This window comes from Ovis canadensis, chromosome 7 (assembly GCF_042477335.2).
Source record: "Ovis canadensis isolate MfBH-ARS-UI-01 breed Bighorn chromosome 7, ARS-UI_OviCan_v2, whole genome shotgun sequence".
In the NCBI taxonomy this organism is placed as follows: domain Eukaryota; kingdom Metazoa; phylum Chordata; class Mammalia; order Artiodactyla; family Bovidae; genus Ovis; species Ovis canadensis.
The window spans coordinates 81,958,233-81,978,289 of record NC_091251.1 but is presented as its reverse complement, the minus strand read 5'-3'; the positions used below and the strand labels follow the sequence as shown (position 1 = coordinate 81,978,289).

The window sequence follows — 20,057 nt, the reverse complement described above, 5'->3', positions numbered from 1 at the left end:
CAGCTGTCTTTTTTTCTTCTATACATCATGCTGGAATGAGTAATTCTATGTGTATTTTCCAATCAATTTACTTATTTCTTTGGCTCATCTAATTCCATCTCCTTGTTTGCTCTATGTAGAGCTGGGTGAGAGGGACACAGAGGGACTTGAAGTTTTTGATTCCATATTTCATTTTGGAGGAAGAAATGAGCATGGAATGTAGAAGAGAGAGTGATAATACTTCAAGTTGAAAAAGCACTTCTGTATGTGTCTAATTTCCTTTAAAAGCACAAACATGTATGTCAATGCCCAGGCCTGTGTGTAGTGTGTGCTATTTTCTAGATCAAATATTCTCAGACTTTAAAAGAAAAAATTTACACTGAGCCTCTGGGCCCCAAGGTCCTCCCTGTAACTCAGTGCTGGCACTGGGTGGTCCACTTAGCAGACTTTCAAATGTTTGTTCGGTTTAACTAAGGGACCTCAGAAAAGGCAGTCAGTCTGGGTACTGCCAGCAGAGAAAGAGAAGTGGAACTACAGGGAAGAAGATGAATGACGTGAGGTTGGAAATATATTCCCAGCAGAGTGCTTATCTGGGGTCTGGAATGGGCTGAGGTCTGGAATGGGCAGTGTAACATTTATAAAGGAGGAGGAGCAGCTGTCATGGCAGTGGGGGAGGGCAGGGGGGAGCAAGGGCTTCATAGGAAATTCAGTCTTTATTTTGAAGGCATGGGATGTAACATAAAATCTTAAGCAGGGGAATGAGTTTGTACTTTAAAAAGATCACTCTGCCTGCAGAATGGAGAAAATCAGACAGGATCCAGAAGTATTGGGGCTTGTTATTAGACTGTTGATGCAGTAATCTAGTGGTGTCCTGGAATAGGTGGTGGACAGGTTCTAGAGCTATTGGGGGTTGGGGGGTGGGGTTTGAACTGGCCTGACTTGTTGACTGTGGTAAATGAGGGTCAAAAGGATGTGATCCAGGCAAGGAGATACATAGAGTGGAACAGGGAGAAGGTTGGAGGAGGGTGGGTGAGGAGAAGATGAATTTAGTGTTTGAAATACTGACAAGGCAACAAAGCAATGATTTCTAGTAGTGTGTAGGCTCAGTCGCTAAGTCGTGCCTGACTCTTCGCAATCCCATGGACTGTAGCCCACCAGGCTCCTCTGTCCACAGGATTTTCCAGGCAAGAATACTGGATGGAAGGAAATGGGCTGCCATTTCCTTCTCCAGGGCACCCTCCAGACACCAGGATCGAACCTGCACCTCCTGCATTGGCAAGAGGATTCTTTACCACTGAGCCATCTGGGAAGCCCATGATTTTTAGTAGGCAGGTGGATAGATGGTCTGAAATTCCAAAGAAATGTGGAAGACAAAGCTCTGGTGTGGGTTACAACATGCACAGATGTGAGTAAGGTAGCCAGGGGTTCCATCAAGTGAAGAAAAGCAGGCCTTGAGAGAAGCCAGCATCGATGGGATGAGGACGAGAAAAAGAGTGACCTTCACAAGAGGCAGTGGAGGGACCCATGTGGAGTTACAGGGCCAATGAACGAGGCGTTTCACATGGGCCAAGCGGCCATCGCTGTGACACCCACCAGTATATCAAGGAAGATAAGGACTGCAAAGTGTCCCCTGGCTCTGGCAACAAGGAAGTACAAATCCTCAGTGAGAACAGCTTTAGGGAGGCGAGGAAAAGTGAACAGGCTTTCAAGAACTGACTGTGTCAAAAGAGAGAGAGCACAGTAGCAAATGGGGATGGGCAGTCTTAAGAGGTCTGTGCATGTGAAGGGCTGGGACTTGAACAAGTTACATGTTGAGAGGGCGAGGTGGAAGACCTCGAGGAGAGGGGCAGGGTCCTCTGACTGGAAGGAAAGGATGGGCCAGAGCAGAGGCCAGGGGTCCCCTCTCCCCTCACAGGATGGAGGGAGGAGAGGTGGAAGCGGACGCCAGGGAGTCCATAGGTTTGGCAGCCTTAGAGCGTATAGGCATGGGTGTCCCCTTGTTCCAGTGGTGACACTGGATGGGACACACGTCTTCTTGTGCTTCCTCCATGCAGGAGGGAAGGTGGTAGGGCAAAGGAAGGAAGGAGCAAGGGGGAGCACAAGGCTTGCTTTTTCCCCTGAGTTTGAATTTTTACCTTTTGGAATTCAGTTCTAGTATCAGGGATACCCCATACCTGCCTGCTGAGTCCACACACCCCTGTTCAGGATAACACAAGCATTCTCTCTCTCTCTCTCTTGTTATTCACAAGGGCAACAGTGAGAGGCTGAGACTAAAGGCCTGGGCCTTCTCAAGGGAGGGTTGAGAACAGACAGTGTATGGACAGTTTTGAAAAGAATGAAGAGTCAGACAAACATCTGGTGATGAGGAGAAAGGTGTGCATCCCAAGAAAGAGGAGTGACCTCATCTGAGATCTGATCTCAGCGACTAAAAGCAGCAGGAGAGGAGGGGATGAACTTGGCTCAGATGCAGACCATATTGAGTCGTAAAGGATGCTGTGTTCAGGCACAGGAAGGAGGGTTAGAGTAAGCAGGAAAAGAAAGAGCCTGGGAGATGAGCAGAGAGCATGACACTAAGAGCTCTCAGGAGAGCCGGGTCAGAAGTATCCCACTTGGCCAGAGTCTGCTTCAGTAGACTTCTTTTTCCCCTTGTATTTATCTGAAGTACATTCTATTTGCACTACAAGCTCTTTTGGCAAGCTTTAGAAATCCTTTCCCTCAAGGAGGAATTTTGCTGGATGCAATTTCACAGTAAACAGATCTGGTAGAATATTAAACATACAACCTTGTCGACAGAGGCTGAAGACCTAACGACCAAAGTGCCTTCTGCCTAGTTCTTCATGCTGGGTGAAGCAGTTTCTCGTGCCAGCATTTGCAAAGCAGGGTCACCTGGGGGCCAGGGAGGGACAGAGGGCAGTGGAGCTCCACTCTCAGGGGCAGAGGCTCTGTTTTGAGTGTTCTGAGAGGGAGAGGAGAGTGAGGAGAGGAGCTGCAAAATGCTCGAAAAAGGAATTTTCAGTTTAGGAATAGTTTGAAACTATTTATGCACAGAGCATCCTAACAGACTTGGAAACATAGTCATTAACTATTTTGGGAACTAAATCAAACCTTAAAAGGACAGCAGAAAAAGTTTTTCCACTGCTGAGTGTGAGGGTTTTCACCCCGGATGACTGCAGCTGCAGAGGTTTCAGGGAGGGGCAGGCCCACGGAGGTGTGGTGACACCACACACGTCACTCCTCCCACCTCGTGGCTGAGGCCTTGGGGAAAACCAGTGAAAACAGGAGAGAAGGCACATGCAAACAGGCGCTCCAGCTGGAGCAGCCCACCGCCACCGGATCCCTGTCAGTGGAGCAAAACAGCCTTTTCCCTTGCTCCTGGGAGCTGAGGTGACACCTCAGGCTCAGCCTGGAATCGTGATCACCTGTGTCCACCCATGACCTCAGGTGGACCTGGCTCTAAGAAACAGGTGGCGCCTTGTGACCAAACCCTCTTAAAACGTGATTCTGCGGCAGGACAAGGAGACAAGGAGCCAGAACAGGATTAGATCACACAGAGACATTCCCACCAAGCACAGGAAAATTTAGGCGCAGACCAAGAGATAGGTAACAATCCCTGGGGTTATCTACCAGCACAATATTACCAACAGTATCACTTGGAAGATGAATGAACCAAGCTGCTGACAACACACAACACGGCTGGAGTGGCTGCACAGAGTGTGTTATGGAAATACTGCATGAAGAGAGGCAAGGGCACCACATCTGACTTGTTGCTTGGCCATAAAAAATTACAAATTATCTCCAGATCTCATGGACAAGGATGATTACTGACTGTGTTTAAGTCTACCCTACACTTGCTAGCCCTGGCATTTGAATTTACTGCCATTTACAACACAAGAAGAGTCTGATCCAATTTACAAAGACAGGACCCAGCCCCAAGAAGTGCACACCCTGCCTTATGACACATACGAGTGCCGATGACAGCGCCAGGGGGTTGACCGTGGCTTTTGTGGTTGTGGGAATGGTGAGCCAAGACCAAGACACAAGTGTGTCAGGGATTAGCAGTGATTCAGTTTCTGCAGTGCAGGCCGTGATCTCACAGTGCTGAGATTCTCAGTATTCCGGTGAAACAGACACTTCCTACTAAAGCCAGCGGATTTACGTGACCTGCTGAGTAACAACTTGGTGGCAGCAGCGTGAGCGACAGACTCTGGCATTGAGGGTCCTAGGCATTTAACGCTCAGGACCGTAATTCTCACCCATCATTTTGAGGAGCAAGTCCTAGAGCCTCCTAACAGAGCCACGTGGAACCTTGACCTAACCTCCTCCCCTGAGAGGTGAGGAAACTGTGTACTAACAACAACCAGGTCTCCTTGGTATCCCTCCCCGCCGAGTCTGGCATGACCTGAGCTCTGAGTGTTCCCCAGCAGCTCACCTGTTCCAACATGTCCTTGGGCAGATCCTCCTGCTCATCCATGGTTAGAATTGCTCGTTTGATTTCATCATTGGATAATTTCAACCTGGAGAAAGAATGTTTTAATTTGTTGTGACTACTCAAGCTGATATTGTTAACAATTTAATACCAGGTAACTCATTTTGCTACGCCAGTTGCCAACCTTCAGGTACCATTTTTCTCAAAATCTCTCAGTGAGAAAAATTTTTATTTCCTGACCGTGTTGCACCTAAAAGTAGTATTTTGAAATGGCTTTAACAGTCTTTCTGGGCTTTGTAATGCTCTGCTGACACCAAGAACAAAGCTGTTAATGTTCTACCATTTAGCTTCCTTAAGCAAGGGATTGGAATATGGGAAGTAGGGAAAACACCCATGTACAACTATTTAATACATAATATTTATGAATTGCAGGTCAAAGAGGAAAATTAACCCTTTAACTTGATTATGTGTCAGGAGTGTTTAAGGTTTGCTCTCAAATTAAAAATGCATGTTGAGAATGTTATTGTTAAAAAATTGAATAGTTGATATACAAAATAACACAGAGGCGTGTTCATATATGTTAGTTCGTTTTGGATTCAAAATAACTGTGAAGATTTTTTTTTTAATAGAGGGAGAAACTGAGGCTCATAATGGCTGAGTGATTTGCCCAAGGTCAAACGCATACAAAGGCACAGTATCTAACACAAACCCAACACTGTTGATTCCTAATCCCAAATTTTTTTTAACAAATAATGCTTATCTAGTTAATATCTCATAGGGAAGGATTTAAGCAAAAACTCAAATCCGATTTCTGTTTTCCTGTCTACCATTAATTCCTATGATTTACTGATTTATATGAAGGATTTATGTCTTGATTACGGCGGGACAACTAAGTGTTGAATGTGGAAAAAAGATGAAATTAAAACGTGCTTGTAAAAATATGTTTTTATTAGATATAACCAAAAGTCTTAACTGGGGCAAAAAATCTTAATCAGATTATTAGCTGATACAATAGGGTCATTCTTTTGTCCTGCTTATAAGCATCAGACCCAGACATATTTAAAAATTCTTACTTCCTTATAAGCTACCACTAAGGTTTCATATTAACATTATTTGATTCATTCTTGTTTATGATCTTCAAGAAGAATCACATTTAGGACAGAGGATAAAGACATAAACACACAAATATAGAGTAAGGCATATAGCCTTCATGTGTAACATTTGAAGGAAGGGGCTCTGGCATCAGACAGGTTGTAATCATGTCTTGGCTCTGACACTTCCTGGCCAGTGTGACCTTAGAAAATTTTTTTTCTTTAGCCCCAGTTGCTTCATCTATACAACAGAGATAATAACAACTATATATTTTTTTAAAGGATATTTTTGTGTGTATAAAGTGAAATAGCACATGCAAAATGGTTAGCAGTGTCTCACTACAGAAAGAGCACAATGAACTATGTATATTCTGCAAGGCAGATTTTTCTACCCAGGAAAAAAAAAAGCAGCAATACTTATATAACATTATTATTCAAGTGCAGCTATTTGATCAATAAGTAGGCTTATCATGAAACTTCCCAAAGTGCTCTCAGAGCCATTATTTCACTAGAGTTTTCCTCTCTGTCTATAGCACCCATTAGGCCCAGGAGTATTAAAAAAAAGTCATGGTGCTTATTTTAAAGGTGCTTATGTTTGAGATGTTTGGATGGCATCACTGACTCAATGGACACAAGTTTGAGCAAACTCCAGGAGAAGGTGAAGGACAGGGAAGCCTGGCTTGTTGCAGTCCATGGGGTGGCAAAGAGTTGGACATGATTGAGCAACTGAAACAAATGTTTGGGAGAATCAGATGACAGGCAGAAACACTCCACACAAAGGCTACCTATGCTCTCCCAAAAGGGCTGGATAAGTGCATGGGTGGCCACAGAGCCCATGAGGAGGAAAGGACCTGGGCGAGACACAGCTCATTCTGGACATTTCTAGTCTGTCCTTTGCTCTAGATTTTGACATGATCTTGTTAAAGATCCATCCTGCCATTGATACTGCATGTTGTTTCATGTACCAATAAAGGCCAATAGGAAGGAACAGATTGGGGAATCCTATTGTATAAATACTACTCTATTTCGTGCTTTCAAACCCAACTAGAGCACCTAGGCAACACGCCGATTTGTTCATGTTCTAGAATGAGACCTGTTCTCTTCCCTAGTCCAAGTTGTAGGACCATCATAACTCCTGGGCTATGGACACAGACTCTGGACCAGACAGACTTCTCCAAGTTGATTTGGTCTGGAGACAATCATTTGCCAGGAACATGGTCACTAGAACATCATGATGTAAAACCATCCAACTTAAATGGCACAAATAAGTTACTTTGGCATGGGTGAAACATACAACAGGGGAAAACTCTATCCTGGCTCAAGATCTCCATCACATGGGCCCTGGGTAGGCCTAGATTTCAGGACACTAAAGACTCTTGAGTCAAGTGAGGGCAAAGACCATGGTGTAGCCAGCAAGGCCAAAGAAGCGGGATGAGGTAAGGTTGAAACTGCCATGAATGAAAACCAGCGGGCTGTGGAAACATCTAAAATTATGAGAAAACCTCCACTTATTTAAAAAAAAGATTAGTTCTGCGTCCTTTTCACACCAACTGGGAGAACCACTTTATGGTGTCTTTCTGCTGAGTCCTTCCGTTTTCCATGTAAGAGAAAAGGAGTTGAACATCAAAGTGAGAACAATACTCGACATATCAGATTTGCATTTCATTAGCTCCCCGCATGGAGTGCAGAACTTCTTGCTTTTGAAATTGTATATATTTATGCTTTTCAACCCCCTGAGGCTGTCTGGACTAAACACTGGCACTAATTCATAACAATTTTGGTTTCTCTTAATGTGGCCCACAAAGAGACTTGAGACTTTAATGGCTAGTACTTAAGAAAATCTGCCTGTCAACATCCTGCCTTGCACGTGGCCTGTGGGAGCTGACAAAGCAGCTGTACCTTTGGGGAAAGAAGAGAGGGGTCCGGGGCCCTCTGGGAGGCTTCTCTAGGTTGCCAAAAAGTTCTTAGTATCGTCTATCATCCACCGAATGAGCCACTAATCTCTGTAATTGAAGGACCCTACCAATCCTAAACTTTTAATGGCTTTGAGAGCTTGGCAGTGCTCTGGCATGCAGGAGGGTGGCAACTTGTGAGACACCCACTTCAACTTGCTCTGCAAGGCAGGAAACAAACTGGCCATTTAAAACTGGTATTTAACTCCACCTTGCTCCACTCAAGTATTTCAAAAATTCGCCAAGAGACCTGGAACATCCAGGTGCAATTAAACTAAGTTAAGGATGGGTGGCGAGATCAGTCTGAGCTCTGTTTCAGTGGATTTACGCCAAATCCCTCCACTTTAAAGTAGCTTTTTGTGGTTTACTACACCCTAGCTGTCATGTTACATGAGCATCTGGGGGAAAAAAAAAAAAAAAGAATGGCAGAACACGTCATAAAAGTGTATTTTAGGTGGGTTCATTTTGCAATATAAGCCAGCTTCCGAGATTTTTTGTTTTTCTTTTTGAAAGGAGAGGAGAGGTATGTTTAGGGAATAAGGGCGAGGGAACTGTAAGTTGCCACATGTCACCTATACACACACAGCAGAGCAGTTGGCTGACTCTGCCAGGGGCCTGAGGAACAGTTCTCCGGCATACCACGTCTATTCCACTCACTTCTCAGGTTTATGACAGGTGGGATTTGCGGTGGCCTGAAGCACTCCACCTTCCAGACAGCCTCTTTCTGGGTGATGAGAGACCTTGGCCTCTCATGGTAAGAGCACGTGCACTTTCTCCCCTGCTTGGACCCTGAGATGAGGTGGGCTTTCCTTCCTGTTACCTTTTTGGCTCCAGCTGAGGGCGTGGAACCTATGCCTGGCCAAATGGTCCATCAACTTGTGCAGTGTGTGGGTAAGGAAGAGTTTTTAAAGATAACCAAACACTGCAGACATGTGCACATTACAATACTGCCCACAGAATATGCCATGGGCTTTCGCTGTGGTGGAATCTGGTACAATGACTGCATTGCTGGAAATTAAATTCCCAGTCAGCAAGAAAAGACACAGAGAGAGGGTCGCCAGACTTTGGGAATGCAATAAGCAGAAAAGAAGAAAGGCAGTACGTGTGGAAAGGAGATCTTGACATCAGCTTGGAAACACTCCTACTCGTCCCCAGGCACAAAGTCAGTCTCCAAATGCTAGTGACAGTTTTTCTCTCCAGTCCGTTCCTCATCAGGTCTTAGCTGAGCAACAAAAAGAGCTTCCTGTCTGATGGCAGCCTGTGCCTTCGGCTCTTGACCCCTTCCAACCTATCCTGCAAACCCATGAGATCGAACTCAAAACCTTACTGAGACAGTGCTCTTCTCTGGAGCAAAAGGCTCTGGATCCCCTGGGAGTATAATCGGGCCAGTGACTGAGGAGCTGCCACGTGCAGGCACTCTGTTAGTGCTTCTTGCACGCTGGGTTCTCATTTTTACAAACCTACTACTTTCATTACCTCCATTCTATAGACTGGCTCTGGGTGGATTCAGGTTGTTACAAAAGCACCAGACCTGGATCTCAGATGCTCCTGCCTGACCTAGTTTAATCCAAGTGAGAGACTGCAACCACAGAGCTCTCTCTACAGCTCTGCTTGAATGCGCGCCACCTCCCCGCCCCGCTGCCTCTGCTCCTGCGTACCCTTGGAACTGCCTCCCACCGGCCCCCCCACCCAAGGCCCACTTTCTCAGGAAAACCCTGCTGCTGTCCCCTCTCTCCCTTGGCTGGGCTCCCCATCTCCTTCCTGCCAGACCAGTCTAAGGCCTGCATTGTTCACAAGTCATCTTGCCTGTGGCATTTTTCTTCTCCAATTAGCCATGTGCTGCCAAAGGCAACAGTGCAATCCTAAGTCTTGGGACATCCTATGGCATCCAGCACAGTGCCAGGCAATTAAACACTCCAAAGTGACAACTCTAAGACAAAAAGCATCAAAGTATCAAAAGCATCTTTCCCATCCTTGAAGCCCCTTGCTCCTTTTGTGTGTAGTCATGCATCGCCGATGAAAAGGAAGAGTGAAAGCTAGGTAAACTGCTGAGTGGTTAAACAACTAAATAAAAAACAAATTAGTTCTGCTTTATTTCTTTTACCTTTAGCTGTCCTGTGCTTTCCTGAAGAGGGAGTAAAACTACTGAGCACTGAGCAGAAAAGCATGCGGTCCTGACTCCTCTGTGGCATAGAAGGTTTTAGACCCTGATCAATAAGGCCCAATTATCATAAGGGTAACTTGGTCTCACAATCAGCTTGTCACACATAATACATTTTCAATGTTATGTGCTCATTGTAATATTTATTCATTAAATTGGATATTAACAGATAATTTAATAGACATAAGTTCTTAGAATAGTCTACTAGAGAGTTTAGGCATATTCACATTATAAGTCACCTTAGCCTTTGACATTTTTGATGTAACAAGGGAATGCTATACCACAAATATGAAACAATCCCTCCAATAATGGGATGGGAAATTTGCCAGAAAGAGTTGTAACCTTATCTATAACTAGTGTAATTAACCTCAGTGGCATCTTGTACTGAGAATGATCTGTTTACGAGGAACTGAGTCACAGTTAGAGCTCTTAAATACTATAAAAATTCAGAGTGATGGCTCTCTTTGCCAAGTTGTTTTTAAAGGGCTCTTCTATACTGCAAAAGCACAAAATAGAGGGGAAAGTTCTAGGGTTTAAAAAAAAACTCTAAATTTTCATTTAATTTTGCTATTAAGTAAAAATGTTACTTGTAAAAAGAAGTTGTAACAAAACAAATTGTACAGTCTATAGAAAAAAAGTATGTAGACCTTCAAAACTATCTTCAATAGTGTCTTCCTGAATACAAGTGGGGATAAACACAGAGCCTGGCCATTTACACAGCTTCTAGCCAGAGGCAGAAAAGTAAGAGCTAATAGGATGTTTCATATTACCTTACTAGTTGTATTAAAACTCAGGGGGGTCTTGCTGCTGCTGCTGCTGCTAAGTCGCTTCAGTCGTGTCCGACTCTGTGCGACCCCAGAGACGGCAGCCCATCAGGCCACTCTGTCCCTGGGATTCTCCAGGCAAGAACACTGGAGTGGGTTGCCATTTCCTTCTCCAATGCATGAAAGTGAAAAGTCAAAGTGAAGTCGCTCAGTCGTGTCCGACTCTTTGCGAACCCATGGATTTGCAGTCTACCAGGCTCCTCCCTCCGTGGGATTTTCCAGGCAACAGTACTGGAGTGGGGTGCCATTGCCTTCTCCGAAAGTAATATACATCTACCAAGCTTCAATTTCTCTTTCTCTAAAAGAAACATTTTCTCCCTAAAGTAATATACATCTGGCTATTAATCAAGCTTCTATGCTGCAAACCAAGCAGCAGTGCTTTGTGTTAAATTTACTCTGAAGACTATGTGAAAAATAAGAGCTACTACTTCCCATCTTCACTCTTCCTGAAAGAGAAGTCACCTTGCACCAGCCTCGATACAGATTTAACCTTCTTTCCAGAGTGTAACCAATATGACTTAGATTGTACAGAATGCCCCAAACTTCAGGGTTCTTTACATTTTCCTTCGCCTCGTTAATATTAGGTATCTCTGCCTAATGTGAAAGTCCTTTTTAGAGAAAAGATTCAGAAAAGCTACTTGAAATGCCCAAGACCAGCTGACACATTCCCTGAAGCTATTTATAGTTGGATTCCAGGCTCCCAAATTTCTTTTTTTCAAGCTCTAGGACCATGATGGTTCATCAATTATGAAAAATACTTTTGAACAGGGCTGAACTGGATAAATTAGCATTTTACTGAAGTTTATTGACATATTTTTAGTCATAAAAATGTTCACAAAGAACATGAAATAATATAAACTGAAGTATAAAAGGGTGACTTAAGAAGCAAAATGAAACAAAGAGGCTTCATGGTGGGTACTGAGTCTGTGAGAGTGTTACTTCAATGCCCAAAGTATTAATAACTCTAAAGCCAAGAAGTATAAATAACATTAAAGTCCATTTTACAGGCTCACTGGAATAACCAAGCAAAACATTGATTTGAGATGGTCTGCTTTTTAAACTTTAGGAATCTGTGGAAATTAAACCCCAAGAAAGTAGGCCCCAACTCTGACATATCCCATGAGGGAAAGTAAACACTAAGAGCCCTCTTCACCTTGGACAGAAGAAACTTGGAGAGCTGACCCTCAGTAGAGTCCAGGTAAAAGAACGAGTCCAATCACGTGGTTTGGGGCCACATGATAGAAAAGCTGGTCCTACCAGAAATGTTGAGACAACATCAACAATACCTCGAGAGAAGGATGTTGCAATTCTGAGCTCTCCGACCATCGATCACCGAAAGCTCTCTGACTTTAAGTTTGGAGCCCAGTGTGTCATCAATGGCATCTGCTTCTTTCTATAAAGAGCAGGAAAGAAATCCATCAAAGTCAAACCGGGACATTCCGACTTCAGACACACAGTTTTCCTTTATATTTGCTGTTTACACATACACACGCACAGCTGAGATGGTGAGGGGAATGAAGGGGGGTGGTGGGACTGAAACAAAGGCTAAAATCTAGTTGACAAAGGAAAATAACAAGAAAAGCTGACCACCCACATTTGAAAAAGCATTATTTGGAAGAACAAAGTGCTTCTAAGTTGAAGATGCATAAATTATCAATGAGCGCTACCCTCCTTTTGTCCCCCAAATCCCAGTGGAGAGCAGACAGAAGGACTGTCACTATGAATCAAGCTCAGCTGAGGCGTGCCACTGCCGTTCCAGCCATTTGCAGGGCCCATTCACCCCAGAACCATTTGCATCCCGAATACTCAGAAAGCTGAACAATAAAACCTCCCAAACATCTTCATGTGCAATAGGAAGCTCCCAGGCCCAGATGGTACCTTTCATTACCCTGGAGCCTGATGGACAACAGGGAGTGCGCAGTTCAAGGCATTAGTTCAATTTACTTCAATTAACAATAAAACACTACTTGCACACTCTGCTGCTGTACAGAAAGCTGTGAGCAAGGAAGGCCATAATTTATGGCGGAAGAGGCATAAGGCAATTATACATACAATATCTTTTGAGTAAACAGAGCATCAAGGTAAAAACAGACTGATTTGATATATGGCGAGTCTGATTTTGTGAAAGGTCAGGATCAATTTAAAAAATAGATCATGACATTTAAAAAACATAAGGAAACCAAACAGTTCTGGAACTGGATAATAGTTTAGGAAACAAAGGCAATATGGAGTCTATATTAAGAGGCAACATGTGACCAAACTATTTCATATTGTGCAGAGATTTCAGGCATACTTCTAAATATTCAGTGAAGAGTTGAAACACAATGTGGAATTAACTAGACATTGCATTACCCTATCAGAAAAAAACCCAGGAAAACCAAGACATTTTGAGCTATAGTGAACCAAGGAGTTATATTAAGCCAGGTGGAGGTTTTAGCTCACTTACCTGCTTGGAGTTACTGTTCACAAAGAAATCCTACAGCCATGGCAGAGGCATGGAAAAAGCAAATAAGATACAAGCAGTTCAGAAATCACAGCAACACACAGGAAAGTCAAGGAAATGAGTGACACCGGGTAAGAGGTAATTTATGCCCCAGGAGCAGCAATGAGAGTTGATGAAGACGAGAGTCTGGCTGAAGATACACTGACAAGCAGGGTACTAATAAGCATTCAGGTTCAAAAGAGAAGACAGCAGGTGCTACACACAATTTTCAATGGTGGCAAATCAAATTCAGATACGAAAGGACTTAAAACACCCCCACAAGAGTTCAAGTTGGGGAAGGAAAAACAATCCTCTTTGAAAGTACCATTGGGCTCTATGTATTTAACATGACAACTGAAGCAGAAAATATGGATCAATTCCATCAACTTGAGGAAACTATTTCCAGCAAAAATTTTTTTTTTGAGTGGATAGAATAATCTTCTGTCTTCTTGTGTCATGAGGAAGAATGAAGAAAAGAAAAAAGACAAGTTCAACAACATAGGTCAGTAAAACCAACCCTCAGTATAGCTTGAAAGTCCAAACAATGCCTGTGCATGCTCTGGGAGGTATGAGGAAAAAGAGAATTTCCAATTAAGAGACAATAAGTAATTCATGGGCTACAGAGTCATTGGTGGTCCTGTCCCCATTGCCTCAGGACTGTTGTTCATGAGACAAGGGCAACAGTCTTTGTTTAAAATAGTTCATAGAAAAGATTTGGAGTGAAGAAGAGGAAGAGGTAGTTGACATGTTATGAGAAAGTCACAGCTTTCTTTGCATATTTTTGCCATGATGGCATGAATAAAGCTTCGGTGTGCAAAATACACCCAGCTTTCGGGCCAACTACTTGCACAACCAGCATTTACTCAGCAGATTCCTGAAGGCCTCATTGGTCCCGGCAGCACTGCCAAGGCCAGTTTCACACAGATGAGCCGTTTCACATCGTTCTTCGAATGGGAAACAACACGTATCCTCCCCTGGCTCCACCCATACAAGGAGGGATTACTCTTATGGAATGGCATTTAAAAAAATAAATTGATAACCACACGAAACCTTTCTTTCCTCTGATGTCACAGTTTTATTTTGTCCCTGTTGTAACTGTCAAGTTTTTTACCCTGAAACTCCTCAGGACTCTTTCCCTGTAAAAGGAGTTTCTCTGTTCAAGAGCGGAAAAAACTAGTGTAGTGAACTCCATGAGGTCATCTTACCCTACTTTTCATTCTTAAAGAGACAGGTTGCAAGCTGGATTTATACACCACTCTCCCTGTCTGGCCTTCAAAGAAGAAACTTGTATGAAGCCCTCTGTAACTCATTCTCCCCAAGTTCCCAATGTCAAGAAATTAAGACCTCTGACTCTACTGAAGTGGGCTACAGAACCAGGCCTCTAGCATTTGCTGGGGATGTGACTTGGGGCTCAGTTTCACTATCTATACAATGAAGTAAACAACTGGATTACTATTGCGAGGATTAAATGTGATAATGAAGATATGGTATTTTGTATAGTACCTGTCACATATTTATGAGCTCCACACTTGGAAGCTGTCATACATTACAATTATTTTACCTTTCAAGACAAATGATCAAGTCCATGTCTTTGCCTATTGCTCTGCTTCTCAGTTGAGCTGAAGCAGTTGGTCAAGATCTCCTGTTTATAACCAGCAGCAGCACTAAGTGTAACAGTTAACAGTGAAGTAATTTATCTTATCTTTTGCAAGGTGAGGATGAGGAATGCCATGGGAGAGTTTGGCTAATTGGAGGTCTTGAGATTCCCCCTTTTTAAGAGTCCTTTAATCATCACATTGTAAATAAAATCACAAAGTTGGAAAATGTTAAAAATAATTATGTTTCCCGGCTTATTTCAGGTAAGTTGATATTCTCTTTGAAACTAAATGATTCACTAATTGGTTTGGGCCAAACATGACAGGACTGTCTACATTTGGCTCCACCTAACAGGATGCCTGACTTTTCCAAATGATTTTTGGTAGAGGGATTAGGATTTGGAAAATAAATAGGAAATCGGAGCTTGTATTTTCAGGAACCAGTGCTGATAAATTCCTAGAGATAGGGTTTCACCATGGAATAATGACTCACCATTTTATAGACAAGGACAACTTTTACATGAATGGTTCTTAATATTTCTGAGGCTGAGATCCCTTTGTAATTCTGATAAAAGCTACAGGATCCCTCTCCAGAGAAATGCATGCACTAATATTTAAATAAAACCCTGTATTTGATGAACTCTTACCATGTTGTCCAGCTATAGAACTTCTACCTTCTACTGAGGAACTAAAAAAAACCACTATTTATAGTTTTTACCTTCTGCCTTCATGTGCCATGGCTAAAGATCAAGCTTACTGAATTGATGTCCTAAACCATATAATTGTTCAATGTTAGAAACTAGATATACAGAATAACAAAAAACATAAAAAGAATAAAAAAGGAAATTTTTTTGCCCATCCATAAGATACATCAGAAGATACCACGGAATATTCCAAATGGGACCCCAAGAATGACCCCAACAACTTGTATATTACACGTTAGGGGGAGAGTCAGATTCTAAGCCTAGGAGAGTGGTTATCTTTTGTTCTCTGTCAGAGCAAAAGGCTTTGAAATATTATGTGCTAATAATAGAACTATGAAGAAGGGGTGTCCCCAGGCAGAGTGAAGAAGAGGAATGGAGACAGCAGTTGCTCATTTGTTGTGACAGAAATACGTCTTCCTTTAGACGTAGTAACTTCAGTTTATTTTCACTCTACCAACTGCATAGATAGGGAGAATGAATTTATAACATCTCAAGATGAAATTTCCTACAAAACGAAGATAAATAGTTCAAATGTATCTGAAATAGTGCAAATATGCCATGTGCTACATTATGTGTTAAAATAAGTCTTTTGTGGCTGGCTTAGAAATCATGTGTAATACAGTTTCAGTGAGGAAAAGAGGTTCTGAGAGTTAGGACATTGACTTTTAAATGAACTTCTGGAATGTGAGCAGGGAAGTAACTGCATGCTATTAAATTTCATTTCGTGTGGCACATAAGCTTACATATTCAGTTCTGCACACCTTTGATATCCACACTGGAAAAAAAAAATCCTGAATAGAAATGGTCTTGTTCTTAAAATTGGAGTTAAAGACAGTATAAATATCTGTTCAGTTTTTAATGACTCAATATTTCTCATATCAACAGGGCATATCGTGTGTGTGTGTACATTTATATATATAAAATCTCTCCTAAATGCCATTAATCAGTGTTCACCTAAATTATAATAAACTGAAGCTTAAATTTTTTTTTCAAAATCTTACTCTGTATAGTGTTCCTGTTACATGCACACAGACAATGGTATTCATGTACTCTTTGCCTCTCTGAGAAATTTACTTGGTCACACAACTGGCTGAAATCCTGAGAGCTTAGTCAGGGTTATATAACTCTGGAAGGAAGAAAGAGAAGATATTACAGGAAAAAAAAAAAAAAAAAGGTTCCCAGTATTCATTTGGGAGTAGAAAAGAGAGCAGTTCCAGTGTGATAACAATTATACAGAGCATTGCCAAGATTAAAATGAAAATGCATAGGTTTTTGACTCTGCCATTAGTTACAAGATTAGGGGACATAATGACAGAAACCCTGTTTCCTTTATCCCGTGTGCTCCTAACTAGACTGCTTTCATCTTTCAATTTTCTGTCTTTCAACATTCAATAAATTCAATGGAATGGTTGAAATTACCTTCACTTGGGAAACACATTTATGGTTTAAAAATTCCCATCTCATATTCTTATACCAAGAGGAGAAACATAACTTGAATCAGCTGAGCAAGTGTGCTGAAAATTTTCTCTGGGAAGCACTCTTGGAAATGTCACAAATGATTCTACTTACCAGTCTATGACTTAGTGTTAACTGCAACTGAAATGTTCTGGTCTAGCCTGACTGGCATGACTACTGATTACTTAAACAGCAATTGGTTGCTAGGAAACAATTACCCAGTTGCTAGGCTTTCTGCAACCCCGTCTCTTGGAGCTCTTGAGAGCTGTCCACATATTTGTCCCAGAGCATTTTGGCAGCATCCTTCTGCACCTTCTGCTTAAAAGCAGTTAATTATGAGTCTTGTAAACTTGGGTCTTTCAACCACCTGCCTTCACAGTAAATGCGATCCACAAGCTCAGACTTGAATAGCATCATTTGAAATAGATGCTGTTTTCTCTTCCTTTTATTTACTTCTCTAAGTTCCCAAACCTTCATCTTAGGCAACCAGAATGGACCAGTATTAATGACTGAAACTGAAGTAGGGAATCAATGGAATGCACGATGAAGTCAGAAGATTTTTTGAATCTACTGGAAACTGGCTAAAATGTCCTGAAGAGCCCAGAATAAACCTTCCTGGGATAGCAGAGAGAGAGAGTGTGTGTGTGAGAGGGCGGAAGAGGCCTGTTGTGACCATTCTGCAGTGAGTCTGGTCCAAGTACCTGCCATGCAAGAGCTCTCGACACATCCTTTGTTTGGCCCTTGAAAGAAAAGGTTGCTTTCAGCTGGACAATGTCCTAGCTTCTTTTTCTTCATTTTCCTTCATTTGGCCTGTATGACATTGCACAAGTTTGCCTTCATACTTTGGTGGAGGCCAGGTTGAGAGCTCCTGTTTTGGAGTCATGCGGTCATGGCAGGCAACCGCCTGCATTTCTATACTTTATTAAAATAGCATAAAGGGTACCACAAGGAAGTGTTCCCTCACCTAAGGGAAAATATTCTAGCTAAAAGACATACTACTTTTCCTTCTCAATTTTAGTTTCATCAAAGGCCATTTTGAAAAAGAAAACCCTCAGATGTTGTTTCTCTCCAGCCTCAGTCCCTGTTCTCCCTCAGGGCTTGGCAGTTCTGTTCTGAGACACTCTTTCTTGGGAACCAGGCCAAGCCTCAGCAGACTAGGAAGTCTGCTGCTTGTCTAAGGATGCTCCACCCTGGGCGTGATTCACGCAGGAGGTAAGGGCCCCCTGGTAAAGCCTGAGGAAAGCCCCTGCACAGACTCCTGGCCTCTGCCTCTTCCTGTTCAAGATGCAGTCTGTGCTCCTCCTCAGCCTTTCTCTCCCCCACTCATTCTTAGAGCTTTTTTCCTTATGCTCTGGAACTCACTTTTCCCCTTCCCAGATCTCCCATTGACTAAGACCCCACTCCACATATTCCTTGTTTTTCTGAGACTCTTGCCACCAAGCCACTTGGCTGTGAACTCTACTAAGATGCCCTCTCGAGGAGTGAGAGGTACCACACAGATGTGACCAGGGCTCACGAAGTGACGCTGCCTACTCGGCCACATCAAATCGCACGTTCTCACGACCATCACATCTCTCACTTTTCAGAAGCGCCTCAGGTCCTGTTTGTCCCATTGCCATCTCCACAGTTGCTCAGCCTTCACGGCCCCGCTTCTGAACTGATCATGCTCCTGACAGAGTAAAAACTTCCCCCTAGGTTCTATCAAGCTGCCAACTTACAGTCACTTCCCATCTCCCAGACTTTTGAAGATTCCTTCTACTCAACAGCTCTATCACAATGTCCTACTGTATAGCACAGGGAGCATAGTCAATACCCTGTTGCAAACCATAATGGAAAGGAATATGAAAAGGAATAAATACATGCATAACTGAGTCACTCTGCTGTACAGTAGAAATAAAACACAACATTGTTAAAAAAAACAAAAAGAAAACTAAAATGTCCTAGAAATAAACAATAAAAATAAACAAAAAATATCAGATGTCCAACATCTGATAATAACCCCTTGAGATATATATGTATAACTAAAACAGCTTCAGAAATGAACACTGGGAGGTAACACTACAAGTTAGGTGATTTTTCTACTAATATCTTCACCTGGCGACCCCTTTGACTAAGCACAAGTGACAAGAAGATCCAGACTCCTTCCACCAGTGGAGACAAGGTTTAGACACACATCAGAGTATGATTCTCTCCAACAAGGAGCTTGTATGCCTTCAACATGTACACACATGCACACGTGCATGCACACACACACACACACACACAGAGGCACCTAGTCACACATGCAGCCCCAAGTGTTATGCTATTTGCAGGAACATTTCAGGGTAGACCAAACTGCCTAGACTTAAGATGCCCATCACAGTATGGTTAAGGCAGATGGCCCAGGGATCATGCACAAGAACACGAACTTCTTAACTATTTTAGCATCTGGAGGGCACAAGCTCTTACCTGTTGTCTTTGATAAGCAGAGAAAGTTCTTTCCAGGTCTTCAAGATCTAGAACTTTGAAGACTTTTGTATCGTCAATTTCGGTCCACACTGTTCCTTCCAGTTTGTTCTGCAAACATCAAGTTAATAAGTGCTGGGGTTTATAGTTAGACACAAAAAGAACAGATGCAGTTATTTTTTTTAAAAGTGCTGCTCTCCTAAATTTTTCGCTTACCAGATGCTCAGAATGAGCTGGCTTTAAATAACATGTCATTTATTTCAGAAACTTTCTCACTTAAACATCTGAGCTAGTAAGAACCCCAAGTCTGTGTGAGAAAATGAAAGCATTGGACAGCCAAGGCTGTCTTCCTGTCAGGGACAACATGGTAGGCTGCTCATGCTGTCCATTAGACGGCAAATGTGAACAAATGGCTTACCTCAGGCAGCTTTGACCAATTGAAGGATTTCAGGGCATTTGTGGGCTGAGGAATGTTCTTCTTCTTGAGTGCCAGACCCAGGGGGGCACCAGGAGGTGGCATGATTCCCCCCAAAGGAGGAGGCCCTGGGGGAGGAGGGGGGCCTCCTGGGGGGAGGGGAGGAGGCGGAGGAGGAACCATTCCACCTGGCAGAGGTGGGGGTGGTGGGGGAGGGAGGAGAGACCCTGGCACAGAGGAAGGAAAGGGTCCCCCGGGGGCTCCAGGTGAGGATACACCGGGGAGTGAAGCGCAGACAGCCCTCTGAAAAATAAAAGTAGGAAAAGGCAAGATCAATGGGAGAAGTAAATTCACTGGACGATTCTGAGAGTCTGAAACTCTGCCTAACATGTATGTTATAGGGAAATTCACACATCCGAGATTGTGGGCTTTAAGGGGCAGTTGAGTCGAATGGACTTGTACGTGGTGCTCTACGTCTCTCACTACTGGTACCATCTTCCAGTTTGGTTTTCATGATAACAAGTTTTC

General features: G+C 42.9%; 2 protein-coding genes across 5 annotated transcripts in view; one reads left to right on the top strand and one right to left on the bottom strand.

Annotated features, from left to right (window-relative positions):
• DAAM1 (dishevelled associated activator of morphogenesis 1) overlaps positions 1-20,057 on the bottom strand; it is a 182,057-nt gene that overhangs the window by 21,855 nt on the left and 140,145 nt on the right. For all 4 annotated transcript variants that reach the window (XM_069596723.1, XM_069596724.1, XM_069596726.1 and 1 more), the window contains exons 14-17: positions 19,533-19,832; positions 19,118-19,225; positions 11,720-11,826; positions 4,409-4,493 (exon numbers count right to left, since the gene is read on the bottom strand). In XM_069596723.1, the coding sequence (XP_069452824.1) occupies positions 4,409-4,493; positions 11,720-11,826; positions 19,118-19,225; positions 19,533-19,832 (600 nt within the window). The remainder of the gene's footprint in view (positions 1-4,408; positions 4,494-11,719; positions 11,827-19,117; positions 19,226-19,532; positions 19,833-20,057) is intronic.
• L3HYPDH (trans-L-3-hydroxyproline dehydratase) overlaps positions 1-20,057 on the top strand; it is a 145,068-nt gene that overhangs the window by 116,666 nt on the left and 8,345 nt on the right. The gene's annotated exons all lie outside the window — the stretch shown is intronic.